Source organism: Symphalangus syndactylus, chromosome 7 (assembly GCF_028878055.3).
Source record: "Symphalangus syndactylus isolate Jambi chromosome 7, NHGRI_mSymSyn1-v2.1_pri, whole genome shotgun sequence".
Taxonomy (NCBI): domain Eukaryota; kingdom Metazoa; phylum Chordata; class Mammalia; order Primates; family Hylobatidae; genus Symphalangus; species Symphalangus syndactylus.
This window is the reverse complement of record NC_072429.2, coordinates 89191911-89218070: the sequence shown is the minus strand read 5'-3', so window position 1 is coordinate 89218070 and position 26160 is coordinate 89191911. Positions and strand designations below refer to the sequence as shown.

The following is a 26160-nucleotide window of genomic DNA, read 5'->3' as shown; positions in this document are numbered from 1 at the left end:
TAGTAGGGACTCTACCTGACTCAGCCCAACCAGGGTGGGTAGGAGAGAATGGCATGGAGGAGCAAGCAGGAGCCTGATCAGCAACAACCTAAGGTGTCCTGGTCCGTTATCTGGCAGGCAACTGGGTGGAAGGTCATCCACTGAGATATGAAACCCAGAAGGAAGTGTCAGTCTATGACTTTTAATGAGGGATACCATCACATAGTTAACATTTACTGACGACTGATTTCAGGCATAGTGCTAATCACATTACTTTCTATTTTGTTTAATCCTCACACTCTTAAGAAGCAAAGTTGTACCATTATCTCCATTTTGCAATTAAAAAAAAAAACAACAATGAGATTCAGGGACTGATTGACCAGTTACTAAACGTGATTTGCACCAGAGTCCAAGTTGATCATCTATCTACGAAGCTCTGCTGAGTTTCAGCTGCCTGCAGGAATTCCACCTGGATGTGTCCACTGGCCGGACCACAAGCTGGGAAGTGTGGGCAGAGACATTCACTTAGGGGTCACCTCTTATGGGGGGCACGGCAGGATCAAAGCTGTTGGGCCTGGATGAGATGGCTCAGGAAACTCTTAAAAAGGAAGAAGGCAAGAGGACCTGGGGAACACACCTTAAACAGGCAAAAAGAGGAAAAGAAACCCGCGAATGAGTTTGAGAAGCTGCCCTCTGAGAAAGCGAACCCTTAAGAAATGTCCTTCAGTGAATCTTTTTCAAATGCCCTAGACCAATGCCTGGCATTCGATGAAGGACCTCTGGAGTCAGAAGGGGCGTTCTGTCAAGGGGGTGAGGGGACTTTATACCTAATTTTTCCAGCTCCTAAAGGACCAAGCAATATGAAACCCACAGGGTGACCTCGCTGCCTGGGAGGCAAGTCTGAGACAGGGCGAATAGGGTCAAGGACAATAGCCAAAGCCTCCTCAGAACAGGACAAGAACTCTTTCCCCAATTCGACAGGGCAGCGGCGGATGTGAGCGCCACTCACAGCTGCCCGCTCCGATAAGAGGTTACTGCGGAAACTACCAGGAGGGAACCGGCGAGGATCCAAGCCGCTCACGGACTGGGGTCGCCTCGGTCCGAGAGGGGGAGCGCGCGCCCTGACACGCAGGCATGCGCGCGCCTGTGGGAGGTCGGGGAGCGCGCCTGGGCCCCTGCCGGTCGCCCGGCTCTCCCCTCTTTGCAGCCTCGCCCTCTGCAGGCCCCTTCTCCCCTCCCAGCGGTTTCCCTCCGCAGCTTTAGGCCTCCGCTGGCCCACGCGGACGCCCCGCGACCCCCGCAGCCTGGCGGGCAGCGCGTCACGGCAGCGGGACCAGAAAACAGCCCGCTCCGCCCCGAGCACCCGCGGCCCCGCCCCCTCTGGCCGACAAGGGGCGGGCACCACCGGAGTGGGCTCCGTGGGCGCTGGGGCCGGAGTTTCCTCACTCCCCGCCTGGCAGTCGCTCCTCGGCTGACTCCGCGCCCTTCTACGGGCCGTCTCCCACTCCCTGAGCGGACGCAGGGAGTCGAGGCCGGGCGAACCGGGCGCCATGAAGGGCAGCTGCCTAACGGGCGCCGCGGCGGAGGGGCTGGCCGGCTGAAGGCCCGCGCTGGGCCGAGGCATGCGGAGCCCGGGCGGGATCCTGCTCCAAGCGCTGCCCCGGCTGCTGCAGCACGCCGCCCTCCCGGGCCTCGCCGAGCTGCCAGCCCGCTGGGCCCTGCCGCGGGGTGCGGGAGGGGACGGCCCGGCGGACCGCCTTCCCCGCGGGGGCGGGGCGAGCGCGGCGGCGGCAGCGGCGGCGGCCTCGGGCGCCCTGCTCGGCGCCTATCTGGAGCGCCACGGTCCGCCCGAGGCTTCGGAGCTGCCGGAGCCGGGCGGGGCCTTGGCGGGCGGCCCCGGGAGCGGCGGCGGCGTGGTGGTCGGCGTGGCCGAGGTGAGAAACTGGCGCTGCTGCTGCCTCGGCAGCACCTGTTGGTGCCGGAGCCTCGTGCTGGTCTGCGTGTTGGCCGCCTTGTGCTTTGCTTCCCTGGCCCTGGTCCGCCGCTACCTTCAGCACCTCCTGCTGTGGGTGGAGAGCCTTGACTCGCTGCTGGGGGTCCTGCTCTTCGTCGTGGGCTTCATCGTGGTCTCTTTCCCCTGCGGCTGGGGCTACATCGTGCTCAACGTGGCCGCTGGCTACCTGTACGGCTTCGTGCTGGGCATGGGTCTGATGATGGTGGGCGTCCTTATCGGCACCTTCATCGCCCATGTGGTCTGCAAGCGGCTTCTCACCGCCTGGGTTGCCGCCAGGATCCAGAGCAGCGAGAAGCTGAGCGCGGTTATTCGCGTCGTGGAGGGAGGAAGCGGCCTGAAAGTGGTGGCGCTGGCCAGACTGACACCCATACCTTTTGGGCTTCAGAATGCAGTGTTTTCGGTAAGTAGGGTCCTGCTGGCCTATCCCTGTCCAAGTCTGTTTTTGAGCAGTCTTGTGGCGGCCCTAGGAGGGCGCTCTATCAGATAAATACCAGCAGGGAAGTGACATTGACGGCAGGAGTTACAATTACTTTCCATCGCACCCTGGGAAATCTGTCATACACATAAAACTTACCTAACGCAGAGCCTCGAAAGAGAGTTTGTTAGATAAAAAACTAATGTTTGTTTTCGGGATGGGAATGTAATTAAAAATGAAAAGCCCTCTTAACAATGGGCATGCAGGGACATGAATGGAAATGCCCATCTTTAATACTTGTCATCTTTTGTAGCAGCGTAGGCAACATTTAGGGAGGAAAGCTTTCTCTCTTGCTTGCATAAATACATCCAGGGTTTGGATTCAAGTTTTTAGCGACGTGGACCGAAGGAAGTGTTTCAGTAAACAGTGGAGGAGCTAGTTGCAGACTCCAGATTTTGGAGTTTCCTAAATTCGTAATGGGCTTTTTCTTCTTAAAGTAATTGTGCTTTAATGCGATGTAAAGAAGAACATCCTACTGTTTATCTTTCTTTCTTTGGAGGAACTTCATTTCGAAATCACGGGGTAGTGAATAAAACAGAACAGATAACCTTTTGCTCAATTAGCATATATTTTTCTTCTGTATATGCACCATTATAGACTCTTTTCTGTCCTTGTATTCGTATGTTTTGCTTACTCAAGTTTCTGTAGCTAGTGTGCATCTCCATGCAACTGACTTAGGATAGAAACACTGCTAGTGAAGAGATCATCTTATTGGAAGAAAGGAATCTGGTCTTTACAAACTTTGTGACTTTGGATCAAGTTACTGACCCTGCCTGGCTTCACTTTTCTCTTTTCTAAAGTGAAGGACTTAAAAAAGTAGATTACCATGTTCCCCAAATTCAATGATTCTAAACTACCAAGAGTTTATGTAGATTCCCAGGAACTTAACCCTTCAGCTAGACTTAAAGAAAACTGTACTGAAGTAAAGAGATAATTGCATTCAAAACCATAGGAACTGATGTATTTTAAGTGATTCTGATGCATTGTTTTATTTCAAAAAGTCAATTATTGTCTTAAAGAAAACTGTACTGAAGTAAAGAGATAATTGCATTCAAAACCATAGGAACTGATGTATTTTAAGTGATTCTGATGCATTGTTTTATTTCAAAAAGTCAATTATAGTCTCTGGAAACTTTCTCATTTTGTTTTGAATTGGGAATAATTCTAACCAATCTACCTCTTTGTGATGAAATTAAAATCTTTCTCTTTTTTCTTTTCTTTTAAATGCCTTTTGCAAACCTCTTGATTCCAAGCAACAGCAGCAATGACTATGGAGTGGTATTTGGTAGAGGCAGTGGAAACAGATAAGGGGTTTTCTGTAGAGATAAAGTTTAGTGTTAGCAGTAGTTTGGTATAGTCTTAGTCTTAAATTTCTTTTTCATACCCTCCTATAGTATGAAATATAAACTTGAACTTTGACCCAGTCTTGGGTAATAATAAATAAACTGTCCCAGGACTTTGAAGGAAGGTTGGGCTAAGGAACCTGAATAGATTGATTCTGTTAGTTTGTGTTTCAATATAGCATGTATCCTTGGGCCTTTTCTTGTCCACCTACTGTGTACCAACTTCTGTCCTAGGCTCTCCACATATTTCTGATCCTTAAACCAGCCCTGCAGAAGTTGATTATGCATATATTACAGACTAGTGTCTACTAGTTGGGAGCACAGGGTTGGTGTTGTGAAGTCCTGCTGTCTGCTTAGAATCTAGTGACCTTGGGCAAGTTGTTTATTCTCTCTGGGCTTCAGTTTCTTATTTGTAAAATGAGGAAAGTAATGATGCCTACTTCCATAGGATTGTTGAGAAGATTACATGAGATGAATACATGCAGCAGAGACTGGCTTAACAAACACGTGTTGGCTTTTGTCGTTTCTGTTGTTATGACCCAAGATCACCAAGGTACTAAATTAATGGTAGAGTCAAACTTTGAACCATGGTCTGATGGTAGGGTCTCAACCCACCACCTCTTTATTTCTTCAGTATATATTTAATGCCTGGTGTAGTCATGCGTAAATAGTAAGGGCTGTTTATGTATTTATTGATTGACAATAAGGTAGGCTTTTCTTTTGATTATGTCTGTTACATATTAAGTATGTGACTAAGAAGTTGTATTTTGTACTTGGTAATAATTTAAGGTAATCATGTAGTTGAAACTGAGCTTGACAAGGGATAACTCTCAATTTAGCATTGTGTGGTCAATAAAAAAGAAGGGAAAAAAAAAGAAAAATGGCCTCTTGCAATAGGTATTATTGTCACCATTTCACTGAGAAAGAAACAGAGGCTCAACCATCCAGGAACTTCTTCAGTCACCCACCTACCAAGTGGCTGAGCTAGGGTTTGAACCCAGGATCAGCTGATATGGTGCATCTTACTGTAAAATTTTGACTCATAGCCATAGCAGGGTGGGCTGTGAAGCCCCTGGATATGGTCTGTTACGTCCTGTTTATACCTATTGTTCTGAACTGCCTGCTTACAGAAGTAGTCCTTTCAACCAAAACAGTTTACTGAATTCACCCAGGATATGTGAAAGAAAAGAAAGCTTAGTTAAGGCTGATGTTGGTTTTAGTCTGACTTGACTTTCTGCCTTCTAGAATTCCATTCTGCCTCCTCATATATCCTCTCCACTTCATACCCCTCCTGCTGACCATAGCTGCCCCCTTTCTAGGCATATTTCTTGTGTTTTCCACATCCCTCCCTATCTTTGAAATCATCCTTTCAAAAAAAAAATTCCAGTTAAAACTCATTTTTTTTGTGCCCATAATTAGAGAAATTCATCTGGGCTTACCTCAAAGAAGTTAGGTGTAGTGGTCATGTGAGGCCCAGGCTTTGGAAATAGATGATCCTGAATTAGTCTGTGCCGTCTGGCCTTCTCCATTTCCTCATCTGTAAAATGAAGTAGAGTTATAAGGCTTAAAAAAGCTGATACAGTGAAGGCGTTAAGTATTTTGTCTGGCTCATAGTCACTTCCCAGTAATTGTTAAGTGTTATTATTGTTTGTAGTGGTGGAGGTAGTTGTATTCACATTTTAGAAGAAGGAGCTGATTGTAAAGGATAATATATGGAAGAAGGAAAGGCGCTTTCCCTTACTTATCTCCTCAGAACCATTTTTTTCCCCTCTCCCATGCATGCTAGAAACTTGACATCAGATTGGTTCCAACATTTACAGTGTCATCTTGAAGTTAGTTATAGTTACTCTTTTGAGCTGTACTTTCTGTTGTGGGATGTGTTTAATAATACCTGCTGCAAAGCTGTGATAAAATATATAGTTTGCTCATTATTTACTGTTTCTTTCTCATCATCCTCTGCTTTCCAAAATGAGGACACTGAAGCTGAGCTACTTTTTAAAAAAATTTAACAAATACCTATATTGTACTTAACTAATTGCCAGGCACTGTTTAATCATGCACACGTAACATTTACTGTTCATTTCAGCCCTGATCCTCATCTTATAGCTGAGGCAGTTGAGGCACAGTGGTGAAATAACTTGCTCAAGATTACACAGTTAGTAAATGTTTAGAGTCATTAACTTACCCAGGGCACTAGTGTTGGTCCAAGAAGAGCTGGATTTCCCAGACACATCCTGATTCCAGTTGTCGAATACTTGTCCTAGCGCACCTTGAAGATCAGACATTATGGAGGACTGGGTAAGGTTCTATACAGTTGACTTAGGTATCATCCCAGATGTTAGAGCAGGGGTCAGAAAACCACAGCCCAATTTTGTATGGCATACAAGCTGAGAATGATTCTTCCATTTTTAAATGGTTGGAAAAAATATCACAAGAATATTTCATGTACATGAGAATTGTATGAAATTCAGATCTCAGCATCTGTAAATAGTGTTATTGGAATACAGCTGTGCTCATTTATGTGTGTGCCATGTGTGTCTCCTTTTAAGCCAAAATGGCAAATTGAGTAGTTACTACAGACCCTACTGCCTACAGAGCCTGAAGTGTTTACTACCTGGTGTTTCATGGAAAAAGTTTGCCAACTTCTGCCTTAGAGTCACAGCAACAAAACAGCTACCAAGGCTGAGCCCCTGCAACTGTAGGAAGAGGCCCTTAATTTCTCACATGTATCTTGTATTTTTATTTAACAGAAAAAAATTTTAAACAAAAGCAATAAGTGGGTACTGTGTGTAAAATGCAAACAAAATAGAAATGAGTAAATTTTAAAGTGCAAGACCTTACCCATCACCCTGGCTCACTTCTTAGTGAACTGCTTTATAGAATTGTGTGTTACCAAACTGCCAGTTACTTTGGTTATTTATATGAGCCCACCATAGGTTTGAAGCAACAAATAGATTGTTTTGGAGGGAGCCGGGGAGCTGTGAAACTGGTACTGACTGAAATAATAATAGTGAAGGATGTCATCATAACTTTAAGCAGATATAACTGTTCTCAAGTTTTTTTAGAGTTTGCATTGAGCTATCAAGAAGATAACTTACTTTTAGTAATTTAGTTTATATTTGAACTGAAATTTATTACAACTAAATAAAAGTTTTTGGCAAATGACTCTAAGACCACAAATACAGTATAGTCTTAGCTTATGCTATGGGGTCTTCTGGTTCTGTCTTAGCTCCTTTGTAGCCCTGGTGAAGTCATTTAATGATTCTGGCCTCCAGTTTTCCTTATTTGCAAAATGAGAGGATATAGATGAGGTCGGAGTTTGCTTTTAAAAAGACAAATGTTCTGAGCAACAATGTAACATTACCTTTTATTTTTTAACAGTTTAGTGATAGTGTTATAAAAATACACATTTTCTCATTTTCGTAAGTTCTTATTCTGTAATATGTTTTCTTATTTTCTTAAATTCTTATTCTATGCTGTAGATAGAGCCATAGATTCAGAAAAAGATATGATGGGTCATAATACTTGTCACTGTATGAGTGTATCTAATGATGATTTCTTCTTACTATTAAAGTGTAATGATTCGCTGCCAGTGGTACAGTTCAGGCAAAATAGAAAGGCAGACACAGTCTGTGTTTTGAAAGAGTTGGAGTCTGGCCCTTAAGGGTCAGATAGGATGACCAAGTTGTGTGATGTCATCTCAGTGCACATCCTGAGACTTCACAGTACCACTGAATGCAGTTGACCTTTATTTCCTTGAAACTGTTTTCCCCTCTTTGTGTCTCTTTAGTTATCTCATCAGCTTCTGCAGTTTTTGTGTCATATGTAGGCCTACAATACACTAATATATATCTCTAGCCTGTTATATTAATGTATATACAGTATGTTTTATTAACCCTTCCTAGATTAAAAAAAGTTTGTTTAAAAGCAAAGAGGTTGTTAAAACGTGTTTTAACAATATTTGTTTTTTCTGTCTATATGTATTCATTGTAAAAACTTTGAAAAGCATAGCAAGTACAAAGAAAAACATCATTAACATTTTAGTGTTTATTTTTCTCTTTGCAGTTTATTGATATGTATTTTTAATGTAATATTGAGTTAATGACTTTTGTGACCTTTTACTTGAAGTAATGAACATCTTATTATTACATGTATTACAACATGACTTTTAATGACTGCACAATCAGCTGTAGTTTTCTATCTTTGTATCTTTTTTATTCCTGCTTAGAACTGGGTCTTATATATAGAAGGCATATGATACATTTTTTTAGTACAAATAATAAACCTATAGTATGTCAGATTGTATGAAGAAAAGCTTTTCAACTTGTGTTCCAGAAATTATGTACAATAAGATACACATTTTTCCCCCCTTGGGAGAAGATTCAAGGCCTCTGTGTGTATGTGGGCGGGAGGGTGGAATTGGGGTTAAACCAGGTTCTCAAATAAGTTGGTGACCCTTCCCTAAGATATTTGGGAGCCATTAAAAGCAGTTCCTAATTTAGGAACAGTGAACTCGTGAAAAAGCTTGCATATATGAAGATGCTTCTGTGTTGTAGACAGACATTGACTTAACCATTTCTGTCAATAGAAATCTCTTTACCCTGAAGCCCTCTCTAGCTGTTAGGGTAGGGTCTCAGCACTGCCGCGGCCTTGTTCTTCTTTTTTTTTTTTCCTCCAGTAGAAAGACTTTTTTCAGTACTCTCGGGGTTGCTTGAGAGACCCTAACCAGAGGGTCTTAGCCTTGACATTAGGTTCACCTTGGAGGTTTCTGGAAATATTTTTAGTATTCATTCAGTAAATAATTGGTAGGTGCCTAGCATGTGCCTGGTGCTGTTTTAAATGCTGGAGGTGTAGCCGTGAATAAAAGAAAGTCTGTCCCTTGAGGTGGTAGCATTCCAGTGGAGAAATAGCATTCTAGGTAAATCATGGTGTAAGTTTTGCTGATAATAAGTTAATTTTCATTTATAACATTTTTTCTGTGTGTTTGGCAGAGTGTTCTTAATTTCTGAAAATCCAATTAAAAATAGCTTTGCATTCCAACTTGTTTATAAACTGGCAACTATTCTAGGTTTCCATATTTATAAATAAAACATTGTTGGTGTTGGTACATCCAACCTCCAATAAACATATATTTAGCACCTAATATATAGTAGGCATTTGTTAAGATCTAGGGACACAGTGAGCACCAAGACAGACAGATCCCTTTCCTCACCGAATTTGTAGTCTGGGAAAGGACTGAGGGGCAAACAAATGGCGAAACCTTCAGTTGTTCTCCAGTGCAAAGGGGACAGGGAAGTATAGTGTTCTGTCAGAGCACTTGAAAGCACTTACAAAGACTTGGGGAATCTGGGAAGGTTTCCTAGAGTAATTGATGACTGAGTAGTGAAAGACAGTGTAGGAGTTTTCGGAGTAAATGGAGTGGGAAGAAGGATGTGCTTGTTGTACTCCCCAGAAGGAACAATGTAGAAAGGCCCAGAGGGAAAGGGGAGCAAGTAGTGTTCTAGGAACTGAGAAAATTTTGATGTGACTGGGACATAGTGTGACAGGGTGCATGAAATGCTCAGAGGCCAGATCATGAAGCACTTTGCACTCCGAAGAACCTCATGGCAGTAGGAGGGAGTTTAAGCAGGATTAGGCTCACTTTTTAAAAAGATTTCTGCAGGAGTTAGCATAGGTAGTGAGTGGGGGTGGTCTGTGTGTCAGGACCAGAGAGGAGACTGAATGAGGAATAGGCCTAGACGGTGGATAGATTTCCCTAGAGAAGGTGCGGTGGACAAGACGTAGTAGATATTGGATGTGGGAATGAGGAATTAGCTATGTGCCTGACTGATGAGGTCTCCAGCTAGGCCACTGAGATTGGGAACACAGAAAAGATAAAGAGGTATTTTGGGGAGCAAAGGAAAGAGAATAGGTAGTTACTGTTTTTCTTTAAACTGATTTTTAAAGTTTTGATTTTCTGAGAGTGAAAAATAGTTGCCGTTTCTGAATTCTTTTTCTCTCTTCCCCAATTTTTCTGAAATATTAATAGGAAGTATTTTGGGGATATGTACAGTAAAATAATTTATCAGTAAATATTAATTAGATGAAAAGACCAAACTGGTCATTTTAATTTCTCTTGACCAATCCTTTATTAACAGTCCTAGGGATTCGTGATTTTTTTCTATAGGGGTTCATGATTTTTTCGTATATAATTAAATATATTTTAATTGGAATTTATAATATTTTAACAGTAACTTTGTTAATAAGCAGCATCCCAAATACCAAGCAACAAGTCTATACAGGAAGGTATAATTTGCCAAAATTAATGCTGGATTGACAGAGCTGCACATAAAATTTGAGGTCTTCTGAATACTGGTCACCTTTATATTCTTTATTACATCCATGCCAAGATATTCTATGTAAAAACAAAGTTTCTTGGTGGGTTAAATTAAAGTGGTAAAGCCATTGTGTAAACAGCTATAATCTTAGAAAGCGGAAGAGCTGGGTCGGGTTTCGTGAGCGCTGTGCTTGGTGCTGTGCCTAAGAGGACCGACCACAGCCCCAGCTTCAGTGAATGATCTGAAGACAGAGGTTCTCTGTTGTCAGCTCCAAAAATGCTGTGTTCAGAGGTGAATCAGCTCTTGCTCTTCAGAATTAGTTTTTTTTTTCTCTCATTTTTTTCCCTCCCAGATGGAGTACTTCCTTGTTTTCAGGATCTATTTGGTATAGTGGTGAAGTGATGTTCTACATGTTAACCCCTGCTGACCCAGTTAAGTGAATCACATCTCCAAGTATATCACTGTACCTCTGGGAATAAGAGGATATATAATTTTATAGTGCTTCTAGAGTTTTTAAAACATGAGAGGACAGCAATCAGGTGGTGTTTGCCATCCCTTAAACTCTTGCTGTGGTATCTCATCATAGAAACTAACTAGCAAGATAGCATTGATATCCTAGGTTGAGAAATCTAGGGGTTCTTTGATTTGGAATACAACTCCTGAGCCAAAATGCTGGGTACTGCAGGCAGGAATTCCAATGGTATTGATATAGGCTCATGTTTAATGCCTTTCTACAAAGTAGAAAAAGGTGACAGAATTTTAGAACTTTGGTGCTTAAAGACTTACTGGGGAGGGAAGGCTGGATGCATCTCCTTGTGGGAACAAGTATTCCAAATATGTTTGTCAAAGACTGAGCTAGATGGAGATTCTGAGGAAAATGTTTGCTTATAGAAAATGCCATATTAAAATAAGCTGGGCGCAGTGGCTCACGCCTGTAATCCCAGCAGTTTGGGAGGCCGAGGCGGGCAGATCATGAGGTCAGGAGTTCAAGACCAGCCTGACCAACATGGTGAAACCCGTCCTCTACTAAAAATACAAAAATTAGCCAGGTGTGGTGGTGTGCGCCTGTAATCCCAGCTACTCAGGAGGCTGAGGCAGGAGAATCGCCTGAACCTGGGAGGTGGAGGTTGCAGTGAGCTGAGATTGTGCCATTGCACTCTAGCCTGGGCAACAGAGCGAGACTCTGTCTCAAAAAATATATGTAAAATAAAAATAAAATAATTTGGAAGGAGCTGTTCATCTTTAATAAAGTTATTAATTGTTTAAAACCTGTGTATATGTATGTTACTGTGTTGCTTCATTGGTTAAAGCATTGAGCACTCCAGCAAAAATATTTTTGATTATTAACTAAAATTATATGTATGCATAATACTTTTTCCCAAGGGTAAGGTTTGGTCATGAAAGATTTGATAAACTTCAATTTATGCAGTTTATGCATGGGCAACGGTCTTGTTTAGTTGAGTGGTAGAGTTGTTTCAGATTTAGGAAATCTGTTCTTAAATTACCAATTTGAATATTATTGATGTCATCTGTGAATGTCAATTATGTGTTCTATTTAGAGAAACTTCATTACATTTAAAGGTAAAGGTTGTGGCCAGAAGCTTTGCATTCTGAAATTTTTGAACTGAGATATTTATTTTAAAGATAACTTCCATAATATGTAATGTTTTGTTATTAACTGCAATATAATTTTATAACATTCATTTTTGTCATATGTTCTCATTTTCTATATTTGACATGTTTATTCTAAAAAAATTTCTCTGCTCCTGTAAGTGATCTAAATTGAAGAAGGAACCTTGCTTACCTTAGCTCCATTCACATCATTCTTTGACTAGACTCCCTGGTACCTTTCCTCTGAGTATAGGCTCCTTCCTCTTTTATCCAAGGCCCCAACAAGTATCACCCCATGTAGTTTTCCTGTCTTTATTTTACGGGATTTGTGTGTGTCCTATAAACAATCCTAGCTGTACTGCCAACTTTATGAATACATTCTGTACTTTCCCTGCCATTGCACTCTAGCCTGGGCGACACAGCGAGAGTCTGTCTCAAAAAAAAAAAAAATAAAATAAAAAATAAAATAAAATAAAAAAGATTTGGAAGAAGCTGTTCATCTTTTGTTCATTTTCTTCTTGGAACACCTGCCTTCCTCATCCTGTCTGTCTTTGCTTACCAAACTCATACTAGGCTTTCAGTGTCTGCCTTGAATCCCTCTCTTCCCAAAAAGTTACCCTTTGGTTTCCACTTCTACAACAATTTTCATCCTTTATTCTTTAATGCTCAGCATGTAGTCTTCTCAATGCTCCCCATTCTGTCTGTTTCTGATGTAGTTTATGTGTACTTGTCAGTGTGTAAATCCATCAATGGTAGGCATTGTGTCTTTTTATCTCTTCCAAGCCCTTCTTGGAGCATCTCGCATGAGCAGTTGAGTCAGTGATCGTTAAGGTGGATTGTTAACAACCAGTCACTGTAATATTCTTTCCAAATCAGCAGTGATACATCTCCAGTTCATTATCTATTAATAGAGTTGAATGTAGTTTTATTGAAAATATGAAATATTTTTAGGTTAGGTTGTATTAATAGTTATAGAGTCACCTATAGCTGATTAAAATATTAGATTTTAAAATTTGTAGAAAAGTTTAATAAAGTGGCCAGTAGCTTTCTTATATACCAATAATACTCAGATGGGGATGTGGAAAAGTTACTTTCAAAATCAGTAGTAGTGGCAACAATAATAACATGAAGTGCTTAGAAATAAACTAATAAGAAATGCATGAGATATGTGAATAAAGTGACCAAACTTTAGTAAGAGGTATAAAAGAATAACTTAAAGTATAATAATAATAAAATAAAATAAACTTTAATGACTTACACAAAGAAAAAAAGAGATTTTGAGTAATTATAGAAAAATTTCTGGATCAGAATACCTAATATTGTAGAGATTTCAGGTCTATCCAGATTAATTTGCAGATTTGCCTTAATCCCAATATAAAATTTACTGATTTTTTTTTGAGTGACAGAATGATCTGCAAGAATAAATATGGCCAAGAACAGTTATGGCCACTTTTAAAAGAAGCATAATGAAGGAGTTTGAATAGAACGGGAAATTCCTTGCCACTATTAACTGGTAGTCTTTATTACAATTTGGTTTCAGTACAAGATTGGAGATACCCATGTTTTAGTTCTAGTACAAGATTTAAAATATAAATGGGCAGTATTAGAGCTCCAAATAAGCCCTTTTTATATAAAATAGCTTTTATTTCTACTGAAGTAAACATAATAAGTCAATGGAGAAGTTATTGATTATTTAGTATCTAATGCTGGGAAAATTGGCTACTGGGATAGGGGAGGGATCAGGCTATATCCTCACCTTTAATTTGAATAAATTTCAGAAGGAATAAGTGGTGAATGCTAAAAAGGGAAACATAATCAGAAGAAATATATAGGTAGAAACCAACAATAGACTCTTAAAACACTTTCTAAAGCTAAATGCAAAGGAAAAATAAGAGGAAAAAATAGATAATATTTGATTATGTAAAAATTTAAAAACATTTGTGTGTCAAAACATAAAATTAAGAGATAAAGGACACTTCAGCGAAAACTATATGCCACACATAATAGACAACAGGTTGCCCTCACTATATAAATAGTTCTTACAAATAAACAAGAAAAACACTTAACATCCCAATAAAAAAGAGCAACTGAACAAATGAAGCCATAAGGAAATGTGAATAAAAAACATATATAGAAAATGTGTCAATATAAAATAGTACAGATTAAATAATGATGAAACATCATTTTTACTCCTATCAAAATAAGAAAGATTAAAATTTAATACTTATAATTGGTAACAGTATGACACAATGGACACATTCATGTATCACATACTGACAGGTGTGTTAAATCATTGTGAACATTTTGGAAAATAAGTTTTTTACTGTTTGGACCAATAATTCTACTCCTAGTGATCTATCCTACCAGAGTTAAGATACATGTGTCATGTATTGCTGTATACCAGATCACTTCAAAACTTAGTAGCTTAAAACAATCATTCATTGTCTCACAATTTCTCTGGGTCAGGAATTCCTGTGCAACTAGCTGGGTACCCTGACTCAGGCTCCCTCACAATGCTGCAATCAAGGTTTTGGCCAGGGCTGCAGTAATCTTAAGGCTTGACTGGGGCAGGATTCACTTCCAGGCTATTGACTGGCTATTTTTCCAGATATTTTTGCTAGCTATTGACTGAAGACATCAGTTCCTTGCCACATGGGTCTCTCCATGGGAGCTACTTAGTGCATGGCAGCTTACTTGCTTGAGGAAGAAGTGGAAGTCCTATTCTTTTTGTAACCTAATTTTGGAAGTGACATCTCCTCACTTCTGCTCTTGCCTGTTTGCTAGAAGTAAGCACGAGGTCCAGCCCACACTCTAGGGGAAGGGATCACACAAGGACATGAATACCAGGAGATCAAGTCATTAGGAATATTTTAGATGTTGCCTACTACAGAGGTTAATATCCAAAGATGTCATTGTAATTTTAGAATTTTTTGATAATAGCCAAAAATAAATGTGTAATTACATATATACAAAAAATAAAGCAATGTAAATATTCTACAGCAGGAGTGGTTAAATTGTGCTACATCCACACAGTGGTAGTATAATTGCATAATAATGATAATTTTCACCTTTTTTGAGTGTCAGTCATATGCCAGGTATTTCCTAGATACTTTAGAAATATTTCTGATCCTAACAACAGCCATCTAAGCTGGTGATGATTTTCATTTTACAGATGAAAAAACTGATAGCACTTTGGGAGACTGAGGTGGGTGGATTTCCTGAGCTCAGGACTTCAAGAGCAGCCTGGGTAACACGGTGAAACTCTGTCTCTACTAAAATACAAAAAAGTAGGGCCGGGCGTGCTGGCTCACGCCTGTAATCCCAGTACTTTGGGGGGCTGAGGCGGGTGGATCACAAGGTCAGGAGATGAGACCATCCTGGCTAACATGGTGAAACCCTGTCTCTACTAAAAATACAAAAAATTAGCTGGGTGTGGTGGTGGGCACCTGTAGTCCCAGCTACTTGGGAGACTGAGGCAGGAGAATGGCATGAACCTGGGAGGCAGAGCTTGCAGTGAGCTGAGATGGGGCCACTGCACTCCAACCTGGGTGACAGAGCAAGACTCTGTCTCAAAAACAACAACAACAACAACAACAACAACAACAAAAAGTAGTGTGGCAGCATGTGCCTGTATTCCCAGCTACTTGGGAGGCTGAGGCAGAAAAATTGCTTGAACCCAGGTGGCGGAGGTTGCAGTGAGCCCAGGTCGCACCACTCCCCTCCACTCCACTCCATTCTGGGTGACAGAGCGAGACTCTGTCTCCAAACAAAACAAAACAGATATTTAGAGACAGAGTAGCATATTGAATTATCAGCACCAGAATGCCATTCTAGGGTTATCTGGCTTCGAAGCCCAGCGACCACACTGCTATTCAAGAATGCTTATGAAGAATGTTTAATGATATAAGGAAGACTTACAAAACTGTTTTTACAAAGTTATCTATGTGTGGATTTTATTTACATGAAAGAAAAAATAGTCACAAATGTTATCTTTCAATGGTAGTATAATAGAATATTAAAATTTACTTTTATTTCATTCTAAATTTTCTACATTCTGCATGTATTCTCTTTATAATCATTTTGTAAAGTCAGAATACTGTTGTAAAGATGTCGGCTCCTTCCCAAGGAAATACCACTAGTTAGACTTAATACACACATTTTTTTTATGTTGAATTGAAATTTTACTTGGTAATGAATCATTCCCTTTAATCTACTCTTCTAGATTACTGATCTCTCATTACCCAACTATCTGATGGCATCTTCGGTTGGACTGCTTCCTACCCAGCTTCTGAATTCTTACTTGGGTACCACCCTGCGGACAATGGAAGATGTCATTGCAGAACAGAGTGTTAGTGGATATTTTGTTTTTTGTTTACAGGTGAGTTTAAGGCCAAGGGTTGTCTCTTTTTTTCTCTCTGCTTCTTTTTGTATGGTATTGCTGATTTGACAGATTTCTTTGAAAATAATCGGAGGGTTTTTCCATTTTAGATTTTTTTCTTGGTTCTTTCATTACTACTTCATATTTTGAGAACATTAAAATTTTTTAATTGTGTGGATATGTGCAAGTGTGTAGAACTGAATTGATACAGAAAAGTCCTCTTAAAGAGGCAAAAAAGAATGACAAAAATAGGGTTATTTTTGCAGTGATTATTTTCAGAGTCATCACAAATCAAATACTGTGTTTTGATTTTGTGTGATGTGTATCTGAAAATAATTTTAGTAAGATTGGGCAGAGTTGAGTGCTTATCTTCTTATTTATATTCAAATTATTGAAACTCACCTATTTGTATTTTTTAGAGTATTATGTTGACAGTGTAAATTTCTTTCTAGTACAATTTGTTGTGAAACAAAAGATTTGTTTTAATAAGTATTACCTCATAAAAATGTCTAAGGTTTTCTATTACAAGTCCAAATAAGACTTGTGTAATGGATTATTATTACCATGCAAATTGTAATATAGTTTGGGGCACATAAAATTTTACATAAGAAGCTGATGAAAGAGGAAAACACTGCCATGTAGGCAAGTTTCTTTAGAGCCTTTAAATTTGCATGCAGAAATAGTTAAAAATTTATTTGTGATTGATTTTACTCCTGAGATTTAACAAAATAGAAAATCATAATTTTCACGAGCTAGTAAGATGATGATGATAGTTAACCTTTATTCCATGCTTTATATGCCACATATTTAAGCTCATTTAGTCCCTACCAAAACCCTAGGATGTACAGATGTTTATTATCTTGAGCTGGTTATGTATTATACATCTCTTCCCAACTCAGCATTCAGTGACATCACATTGATAGCTTGAAATTGCCCATGATGGGAATATTTACACCATGGGAAATGGCAAGTGCTGTAAATCAAGCCCCCTATCTCTGATCCACAAGAACTGGTTCACAAAGACACCATTAGATAGTAACTTGTTTAAAGTCCCCACTAATAAGTGGTAGAGCCAGGATTTGAACCAAGGTGGTTGGTTCTAGAGATCATGCTCAAAACCAGTAGAATATAATCAGCCCTCTGTATCCATTGGTTCCACATTCATGGATTCAACCAGCTACAGATTAAAAATATTTGGGAAAAAAATAATAACAATACAACAATAAAAAAAGCACAAAAATGTATTACAGTAACTATTTACATAGTATTTACATCATATTAGGTATTATCAGTAATATAGAAATCATTTAAAGCATGGAAGGATATGCAAAAGTTATATGCAACTATCATGCCTTTTTATGTAAGGGACTTGAGTATACCCAAATTTTGAAATCAGCGGGAGTGGGGGGGTGCCCAGGAACCAATACCCTACAGATACAGGGGACAACACTATACTCCTCTAAGCAAATAATACTAATGAAATGGTCCTCCAGACTTACTGGTCTTTTAACTTGTTAGTTTTAACTTTACTGTTATTGAGTATATGCTACTGTATTACAGATTTAATTTTGGTGGCATTATTCTCAAGTTTTTGAGGCCCTATTGTATTTAAAATACTATGATAAAATAAAGCCAGAGTTAATTTTCTTTGTGCTTATGAGGTACAAGTTTAGTACATGAAGTAAAACCATGAATATTTACATTGAAATATTGCCTAAATAAAGCTTATCAATAAGAGTACTTGCTTTAAGAAAAATTTTGTAATATTTTTGACATGCAAAGAGTCAGTTTTTATTTTTCTTTACTTTTTTTCCCCGAGCTATATTTTCTTCAGATAATCTGAATCTAAGTTAAATGTTTTTGTTACAGTTGATTTATATTAATACAGCATGCTAATCATATAAACTTTCTATGCCTTATATCTATAGCACAGTATGTAAATTAACATTTATGATCATCCCAAAGAACTGTAAAATTATCTAATATGTATTGCATTCTCAGATTCTTTTAGTATGAAGTTAAGCATTTTTTTTTTAGTTTGCTGAAAATAAGTAATCTGTTTGAAACATTTTTTTCCCTTTGACTTTGCATTTGAGTAATTAGAATCCCTCATTGTTAGTAGCTTGGAGAGAACTTCTACTATTTGAAACTTTATATTTTTATGCATCTTAGTAAATTATTCAACTATAGTCAATGAAGTTCATGATTATTTTTAAACTATAGAATCTTCGTTTATTCAGTGATTTCTCACCCTTTGGTTAAGCTGGCAAATTTAAGCTCAGAATACAAGACAGTGGGGAAAGCACTTATTTCTTAGCCTAAGGATTTATGAAAAGAAGTGTAGACATGTTTACGCTTGTTTGATTTAATTGATATTAGTTACAGCTTAATTTGTATCAGGAGGCATTTAATGCAGCTTACAAAATATACAAAAGAAAAAAAAGAGAGCTTAGGTTAAAGCTAGCAGAATAAGTATATTCATGAGATTCCTCTTATTTTCTAGAAATGAGCCACAAATTTGCCTCTGAGTTTTATGGCTGTCAGCCTAAAATAAAGCAATACAAAATAAATGTTCACAGGAAGCCACAACCATTTCTTGTACAGTTTGATTATCCCTTATCTGAAATGCTTGGGGCCAGAAATGTTTTAGATTTTGAATTTCCTCAGATTTTAGTATATTTACATTATGCTTACCTGTTGAGTATCCCTAATCCAAATGTCTGGAATCTAAAGTGTTCGAATGAGCATTTTCTTTGAGTGTCTTGTTAGTGCTCAAAAACTTTTGGTTGGAGCCTTTGAGGTTTGGAATTTCTGGATTAGGGATGCTTAAGCTGTACTGAAATCCAGCTTAGATTCCGTGGTCTATTTAGTTACTCTTCCATGCCTGTTATTTTTCTATGTATCTACTAACCAAAACCCCAAACCTGAATACATCCAAGTTTTATCTGCTTTGCCCCTATTCTTTTGGGGAAGTCATGTAACCAGACACATTAATATTTAACTCACGGTTGCAAATCTTCACCTAGTTTCTCGACACTGTCCCACATCCCATCTCTCTCCTTTGTCTTCTCACTCCCCTGCTGTTGTCTTGAAATAATTATTTTAAACTATCTTCACTTCTCACAATTTTGACTCCTTCACCTGTTTCCCTCTTTATTGTCAACAGATTACCTCTCTTAACAGAAAAATCAGAAGCCATCAACTGAGAAACCCCTGAATTTTCATATAAGAAATCTGTTAACTTCTTATGTTCCTGCCCCTGCTTAGCCTGCTTTCCAGTTAGCATTAAGAGATGCCTGTCTTTCTGTATGAGGCTTGACCTTCTGCCTGTGTTTGATTCTTTGATTTCATTTTAATAAGGAAACTTTTAAAACAGTTGTCTATACTATCTGTTTCCATTTTCTAATCCTTTTTAACACTTCACTCAGCTAAGGAAGATGGGGAGGGTGTGTTGGGGAACAGTACAAATCGTGAGGCCCTGGGATCAGAAGTGCAGCTGGGAAAGTCCCACTTAAAGATGTAACCATTTCACCTTTGCTATCTGTGGCCCTGCCACTTCCTTCCCTCAAACTGCTCTTTTTAGGGCTGTCAGTAACCTTGTCTAAATGAGATGTACTTTCCATTTCTCATCTAGCTTGACCTGTTAGCAGTCTAAGACTCTTGACAGTGCCTTCATTATTAAAACATTCTTTCCTTAGTTTCTTTGATACCACTGTCTTAACTTTTTTTTCCCACTTGCCTAGCTTATGCTTAACTTCTTCCTTTCACCCCTTATATCTGTGTTTTTGAAGGTCCTACCTTAAGTTTTCTAGTCCTACTCTGAAAACTTTTTTACAGCAAATCCAGTTACTCTGATGGTTGCTAATATGTGTATTTGGGTAAAGACCCTCCCCCCTCCCTCATCCTACTCCCCAGCACTTGTCTTTAGCTCAGCCCTCTTTCCATAGCTTCAGACCCATTCACTGACATCCATGAACTTTTTCGGATATCTAACAGGCACCTCGAATTCAGCATGTCTTAAACAGAACGTAGCATCTAATTCACAACGCACCCCACCCCCCATATTTTCTTCATCTCTTTACATAGTGTTTCCATTTGTTGATACGTAGCAAACTTAGGAGTTTTCAGTAAATCTTGTTTCTTTTAAGAGAATTAGCAGAAAACAATTACAGAATTTAAAGACCCAGCTTTAAGATGCCTAACTTATTTACAATTTTACTGAGTGATGGGTACTCATTTAATGGCATCCCCTTGTGCAAGTTCCAAGTTCCTCCCCTTTCACACTTACCATACCCCCAGTATGCTCTGCTTCTGTTATCTCCTCCCCTAACCACCCTCAGCACTTGGATTTAGAATACTTTCCCTATAAAGCTTATGTTATAATTATGGGTAGATTTCATTGAAATTGTGTTATATTTCCATATCACTTTTGGTTACAGCAGCCTTTGTAAACTTGCTGGGACCTTAAATAACACCTGCTGTGTTTGCTCCAAATCCTAAAGAACTGATTTACAAATGAACTTTGGAATAAAACTCATTTAGAAAATGTACACTGCTTAGACATTCTGAGGAATTGTATATAGAATGTTAAAGTGGGCTGGGCACCGTGGCTCACGCCTGTAATCCCAGCACTTTGGGAGGCCGAGGCAGGCAGATCATGAGGTCAGGAGTTCGAGACCAGCCTGGCCAACATGGTAAAACCCCGTCTCTACTAAAAATACAAAAATTAGCCGGGTGTGGGGCGCATGCATGTAATCCCAGCTACCCAGGAAGCTGAGGCAGGAGAATCACTTGAACCCAGAAGGCAGAGGGTGCAGTGAGCCGCGATTGTGCCACTGCACTGCAGCCTGGGTGACAGAGTGAGACTCCATCTCAAAAAAAAAAAAAAAAAAAAAAGTACAGAGGGACCACAGCTTCCTATAGGACAATGAGAAACTGAAGCGTCCCAAAATCACATCACTAGTGAATGAATAGCTAAGCTAAGACTAGAAACCTGACTTTCAGTTTGATCATTGTGATGATTTTTCTAGTATCCCTTTGACTAACATTTTTAAATAATCATCATGTTTTCCTCTGATTTTGTTTTTTTCCTAAGTACAGGCAATTACTTGCTCACAATCTCTTGTTAATTCTTTGGAAGTTTATTGGCATTTCATTTTTTTAAGTGGTCTGTAATACTTTTAATTTTGTCTGCACCAGGTAGTTCATTGCAAGTAGTAGTGCTTCTCACTAAGTGGGCTTAGAAATACCTATGGACATTTATAGTCATGCAAAGGTATAATACTACATTAATTATACCAACAAAGTTTATCCAGTTGTTACCTCTATTGTAGACATTTTTTACTCCTTGAAGAAAGCTTTTTGGTACAAAGAGACAGGTTTGGCTTGTATCAAATGAACCAAAAGGAATGTGTGTTTTCCTAATACCATGTCATGGTTACCTATAGACTTCGGTCCTCCACTACCAGGAGAAGCAGCAAAGGAAAGAATAAACAATAACTGTGTGTAAACTATTTAAAAATGTATAACCTTTTACCTACCATCTTTGAGAAGCACCCTGTTTGAAGCATTTCTAAGCCAAATATTTATTGGATTTATTTCTCTCTTTTTTTTGTATAAAATATTGATAACTGTAATGTTTTATTTTTATTTACAGATTATTGTAAGTATAGGCCTCATGTTTTATGTAGTTCATCGAGCTCAAGTGGAATTGAATGCAGCTATTGTAGCTTGTGAAATGGAACTGAAATCTTCTCTGGTTAAAGGCAATCAACCAAATACCAGTGGCTCTTCATTCTACAGCAAGAGGACCCTAACATTTTCTGGAGGTGGAATCAATGTCGTATGATTCTAATGAGATATGTGATTGTCAAGAGCCTAATGTGCTGTCTAAGGTCTAGCAGTCACTTCACTAGTGGGCAGAGACAAGTTCTAATTGTATTGCGGCACAAACAAAACTGACTAGTTTTTAAATTGCACAATTTTTTTTTTTAAAGCAAGAATTATTTTCTGGATATGTAAGTGTAAATGTGGATGCAAATTTGGCTGCACCTCTTTATCATGCCTGTATTGGCCTATAGGTCTGCACTTTAGTGTTTTTTAATTGTTTTATTTCTGGGTATTTACGAACAGAGAGATAACCCAAATATTATTTCTGCTTAGTGTCTTTATTTATAAAGCCCATGAGTAGTTTGTATGCATCTTTCCTACTTGTAAAGATAAGTAAAAGTATGCAGTTTTAAATGTATAATATTATTGGATGTTCTTTGCTTTGGTGTCTTTCCAGAAAGGATAAACAGTGGTTTTTGTTTTGTTTTGTTTTATTGTTTAAGCAGGACCACTTAGCTTCCCGTTTCCTTACTAGTTAGAGAACAGACATTAATTTTCAGTTGAATGTATTTTTGCAGGCATCATATTGTTACAGGACCATTTACACCTATTCACAAAGCTTAAATCCTACCTTGTGGGACTGAAGTGCTCTTAAGATAACTGTTTATTTTCACTGTGTAATATGCAAAGCAAAAGGGAAATTATTTGGTGGATGGTAGCTCAGAATTAGAACTCTTGTTCTAATTCAGTTACGTTGGCTTTACCCTCCTTAGATTTTTCATCAAAGGGCTGTCCCATTGCAATCTTACTAAAACCTTTTGTTAAAATAAACTTTTTTCCTTTTTATATTAATAATTAGGCTTTTAAATAAAGATGTTATTCCTTTAAAATGGTGGGCTTACCATCATTGAAGATGTCACTCAGGTGGCCTTGTTTGATCAAAACGCCTTTTTTTAAAAACTAAGCTTTAAAAACATGTTTATAATTTCATGAAGTACATATATATTGTTCCCATAGTCTTCAGCTTTAAAACTATAAATATGATATTAATGCCCAAATTTTTGTTATTTGCCCTACTTTAAGTAGGTTTATTTTATTTGTTTTTTCAGTACTTGTTTTTCTCTGATAAGACTCAGGAATTCTGAAATGTGAAATTGTCTCAATTCTTTCTCTTGTAGCATGAATCAAATGTATTTATTAATAGCACTTATGACTATAGAATATAATTTGGCATATGATTCATATTACATATGTATTCATTTTATTTTTAAAATAGTTTATAAACTTAATGAATTTTTTTTTACAAATGAGATTTTAGATACTAATGAAATTTTCTGGTAGGTATCTCTTTTTTTGCTATGACGATTCTAGCTTATCAGAGACCTCCCATTTGCCTTTTCATTACAGTAAAAGCTTTGCCCTCATCTACTAAAGTACAAAGGAATTCCTTGGAAGCAGATTATTCTAGTCTTATGCTAGAGATGAATTTGATCATTTTAATGTGTGATCTTTTTGCTCTATCAGGTATAATTGTTTTCCTTTCCTTTATAATGCGTATGTTTTCTCACCTTTGAGTAACAGTAAAGTTCATTTATATGTTCATACCTAGAAGACCAGTGCAAATACTTTGAGAGCACCTGGGTCTACAGGACATAATTGGCCTCTAAATCCTCATTTCTTGGTATTAGTAGGAAAATAGATATAGTATTGGAATACCCTTATTCTTTTTGAATCCTAATTACTCATTTCGTTTTTTTTTTCTCTCTTTTGAATCCTAGTTGCTGGTTTTTGTTTAATGATTTTAGTTTAACAATCCCAACCAACAATACATTTGGTTTATTTTTTTCTGTCTAACCTGACAACCTTTTTCTTGTGCTTCTTGTTTGTTGGTTAGTTTTTGTGAAAGGAATCATTATTTAAGATCACTGTTTTCATACTCGTTTTACACTTCACGTATTTTGAAGTGCATTTATTTACTTAGCATTTGTGACTTGAATAATTTCACCAAATGAATACTTTTTGGTAGTTTGTAATGAGTTCTTCTAATTGTTACATTTTGCTTGGTACTTAAAATAAATATGTAAAGGTAAAAGAAATAATTTTCTGTATTCTGCCAATCTTAATTTTATATAATAAATCATCCATTTTTTTCTTAAAATAGTATGGATTGACTGTTTCTAAAATACCCATCTATGGCTGTGGTTTTTCTTTTCTTCAGCATTTCCAGCATCCAAGTAAACAATAGTCCCTTATAGTCCTGCCACCTGATGGGTGAATTTGGTTGCTGGGTTTTTAAGTTGCACTCACAATAAATCGTGCAAAGCATTGTCATGCCTTATTTACTCCATTTTTAATCCTGCATCCCAGATTTATGGCAGCAACACATATCTACAGGATACTTTTATGTTGTCCAAATATTGCTCTCAGTCATATATACTTATAAAATGTCTCCAGGCATGTATATTTATAGAAATGAAATGTCAAATTTCTCAGACTGTTAAAGTGCAGTATAAATTTGCTTAATGCACACTTAAAAATGATATATAATTTCTGAATCTTATGAAATATGTTTTTCTTTTTAATTCTTTGGGTGTTTTCTTAAGTTTTACATGTTTTTTGGTTTATTGTTGACTATTTTGTTTACTCTTTGCCAAATTTTTTCATGTAGGTTATTTTACAATAGCACCTTTTAAAAAAATGTATATACTAATTTACTAAGTATATTCATGTTCGTTTTTATTTGATCATCTTATTTGTGAAATAACTTGAAATTTGTACTGTTTGGTTTGTGAAAATAATATTACCAAATCTCTGTCATTAGAATGTGTATTTTATGTTCAGAAGTGACTGTGGGTTTATTCAGAGCCAGCCATTCTCTCCCTTGATGCACTTTGTAACCAGCTACAAATCCTTTTAGGTGGCTTTTCCCTGATAGGGTCAAGTATATGACTATAAAACATTTTTCTTCTTGTGAAGCTATTAAGTTCATTAGTTACTCTTATTTCCCCTTGTTGTAACTAAGTGGTGCAGGTATAAGCATATCCCCAGCATTCCTGTGTGTGTGAATGTGCACTGCTGATTTGGACTGTTCTTGAGAAAGGTGCTATGACTTATATATGTCAATGTTTGTTAGCTCTGGGGATATCTTTAGAATGCTTGAGAAAGTTGCTAGGTCTGTGCCAGATTGGTGCAGGTAAATCCATGCTGTTCACAGCCAAACAGCATTTGCAGAGAAAAGGAAAGTTTTACATAGACCCCAGGAAAAACAGTACTAACCTAGTTGATGGCCTTGGTGGTGAAATTTTGTTTTAGCCAGAGGCTACTCATTATATCAGAATGATGTTCAGTATAACACTATCTGATTTTTAGATTGGTCGATTTCTATTGTAATCAAGTATTTAGGATGTAATCTTTTTAAAGTCATTGCTTTAATCTGAAAAGCCATTAGAAGGGAGGAGGAATCACTGTTCCACAGGATATTTAAAACTCAGGAGTTCAAATAACCTCACATATTGAACATAAACTGTTAACTTATTCCACAACAAAATTCTAACCTGATACTTATGAATTGCAAAGTGATTGCTGCAAACTTTTTCTAAGGTGGCTGAAGATTTAAAATAGATCATTCTAAAGGGAAATCAGTAAAATGTCTTGATGATTGGTATCCAAATCACTTGTGTGCCTGAGAAAATAAAAGGTAATATTTTACTTTCTTCTTGCTTTTCTTTCTTTGTCTTTATACTTTAATGGATGTAGAGACATGACCCTACATGTCGTGTAGGGTGGATTCAGGGGATATCCTGAATCTCCTGAATCACTCCTTGATTCAGCGGATAGGGAGGATGTGCTCCTAAAAATGAGAATGTTGATAATTGACAGTCCATGGGGTGGTTATGGTTCTCGAAGAAGCCTTAAGGAGAAATTCTTCTGACATCTTAAATTGGCACTCACTCCAGTTTTTTTCTATATCTTTAAGTCATGAAATGCCACCTGCCAAACAATTGTTAGTCGTTTGTCCCAGTCAGTGGCAATATTTATGATGCTTTTCATAATGTCAAAGGACTTTAACCAATCTAATGTTCTGCTGATCTCTACCCTGTTTCCATGACTGTTTCCTAAAAGGCACATTTCATTTGCCATAACATTTTCATCTTACCACCAAGAACAATATTTGTCCTTGTTTATTTGTAGAAGCTCCAATACTGTTGTACACC

General features: G+C 38.1%; 1 protein-coding gene across 2 annotated transcripts; it reads left to right on the top strand.

Moving 5' to 3' along the window:
* Positions 1–1423: 1423 nt before the first annotated feature.
* Positions 1424–25659, top strand: TMEM64 (transmembrane protein 64). 2 transcript variants are annotated; one of them, XM_055286725.2, is made up of 3 exons: positions 1424–2393; positions 15962–16117; positions 21774–25659. In XM_055286725.2, exons 1-3 carry the CDS (start codon positions 1602–1604, stop codon positions 21963–21965), a joined length of 1140 nt encoding a protein of 379 aa, XP_055142700.1. In that variant the 5' UTR covers positions 1424–1601; the 3' UTR covers positions 21966–25659. The 2 variants fall into 2 exon arrangements, with proteins under 2 accessions (XP_055142700.1, XP_055142701.1); XM_055286726.2 differs by lacking the exon at positions 15962–16117 and having other exon boundaries at positions 1472–2393.
* Positions 25660–26160: the final 501 nt, after the last annotated feature.

Bases quoted from the DNA above. Each gene is read 5' to 3' on its own strand.
- TMEM64 (XM_055286725.2), top strand. From the start codon at position 1,602: ATGCGGAGCCCGGGCGGGATCCTGCTCCAAGCGCTGCCCCGGCTGCTG. The intron at 2,394-15,961 runs GTAAGTAGGGTC...CTACTCTTCTAG, and splicing joins TTCAGAATGCAGTGTTTTCG to ATTACTGATCTCTCATTACC. The intron at 16,118-21,773 runs GTGAGTTTAAGG...TTTTATTTACAG, and splicing joins ATTTTGTTTTTTGTTTACAG to ATTATTGTAAGTATAGGCCT.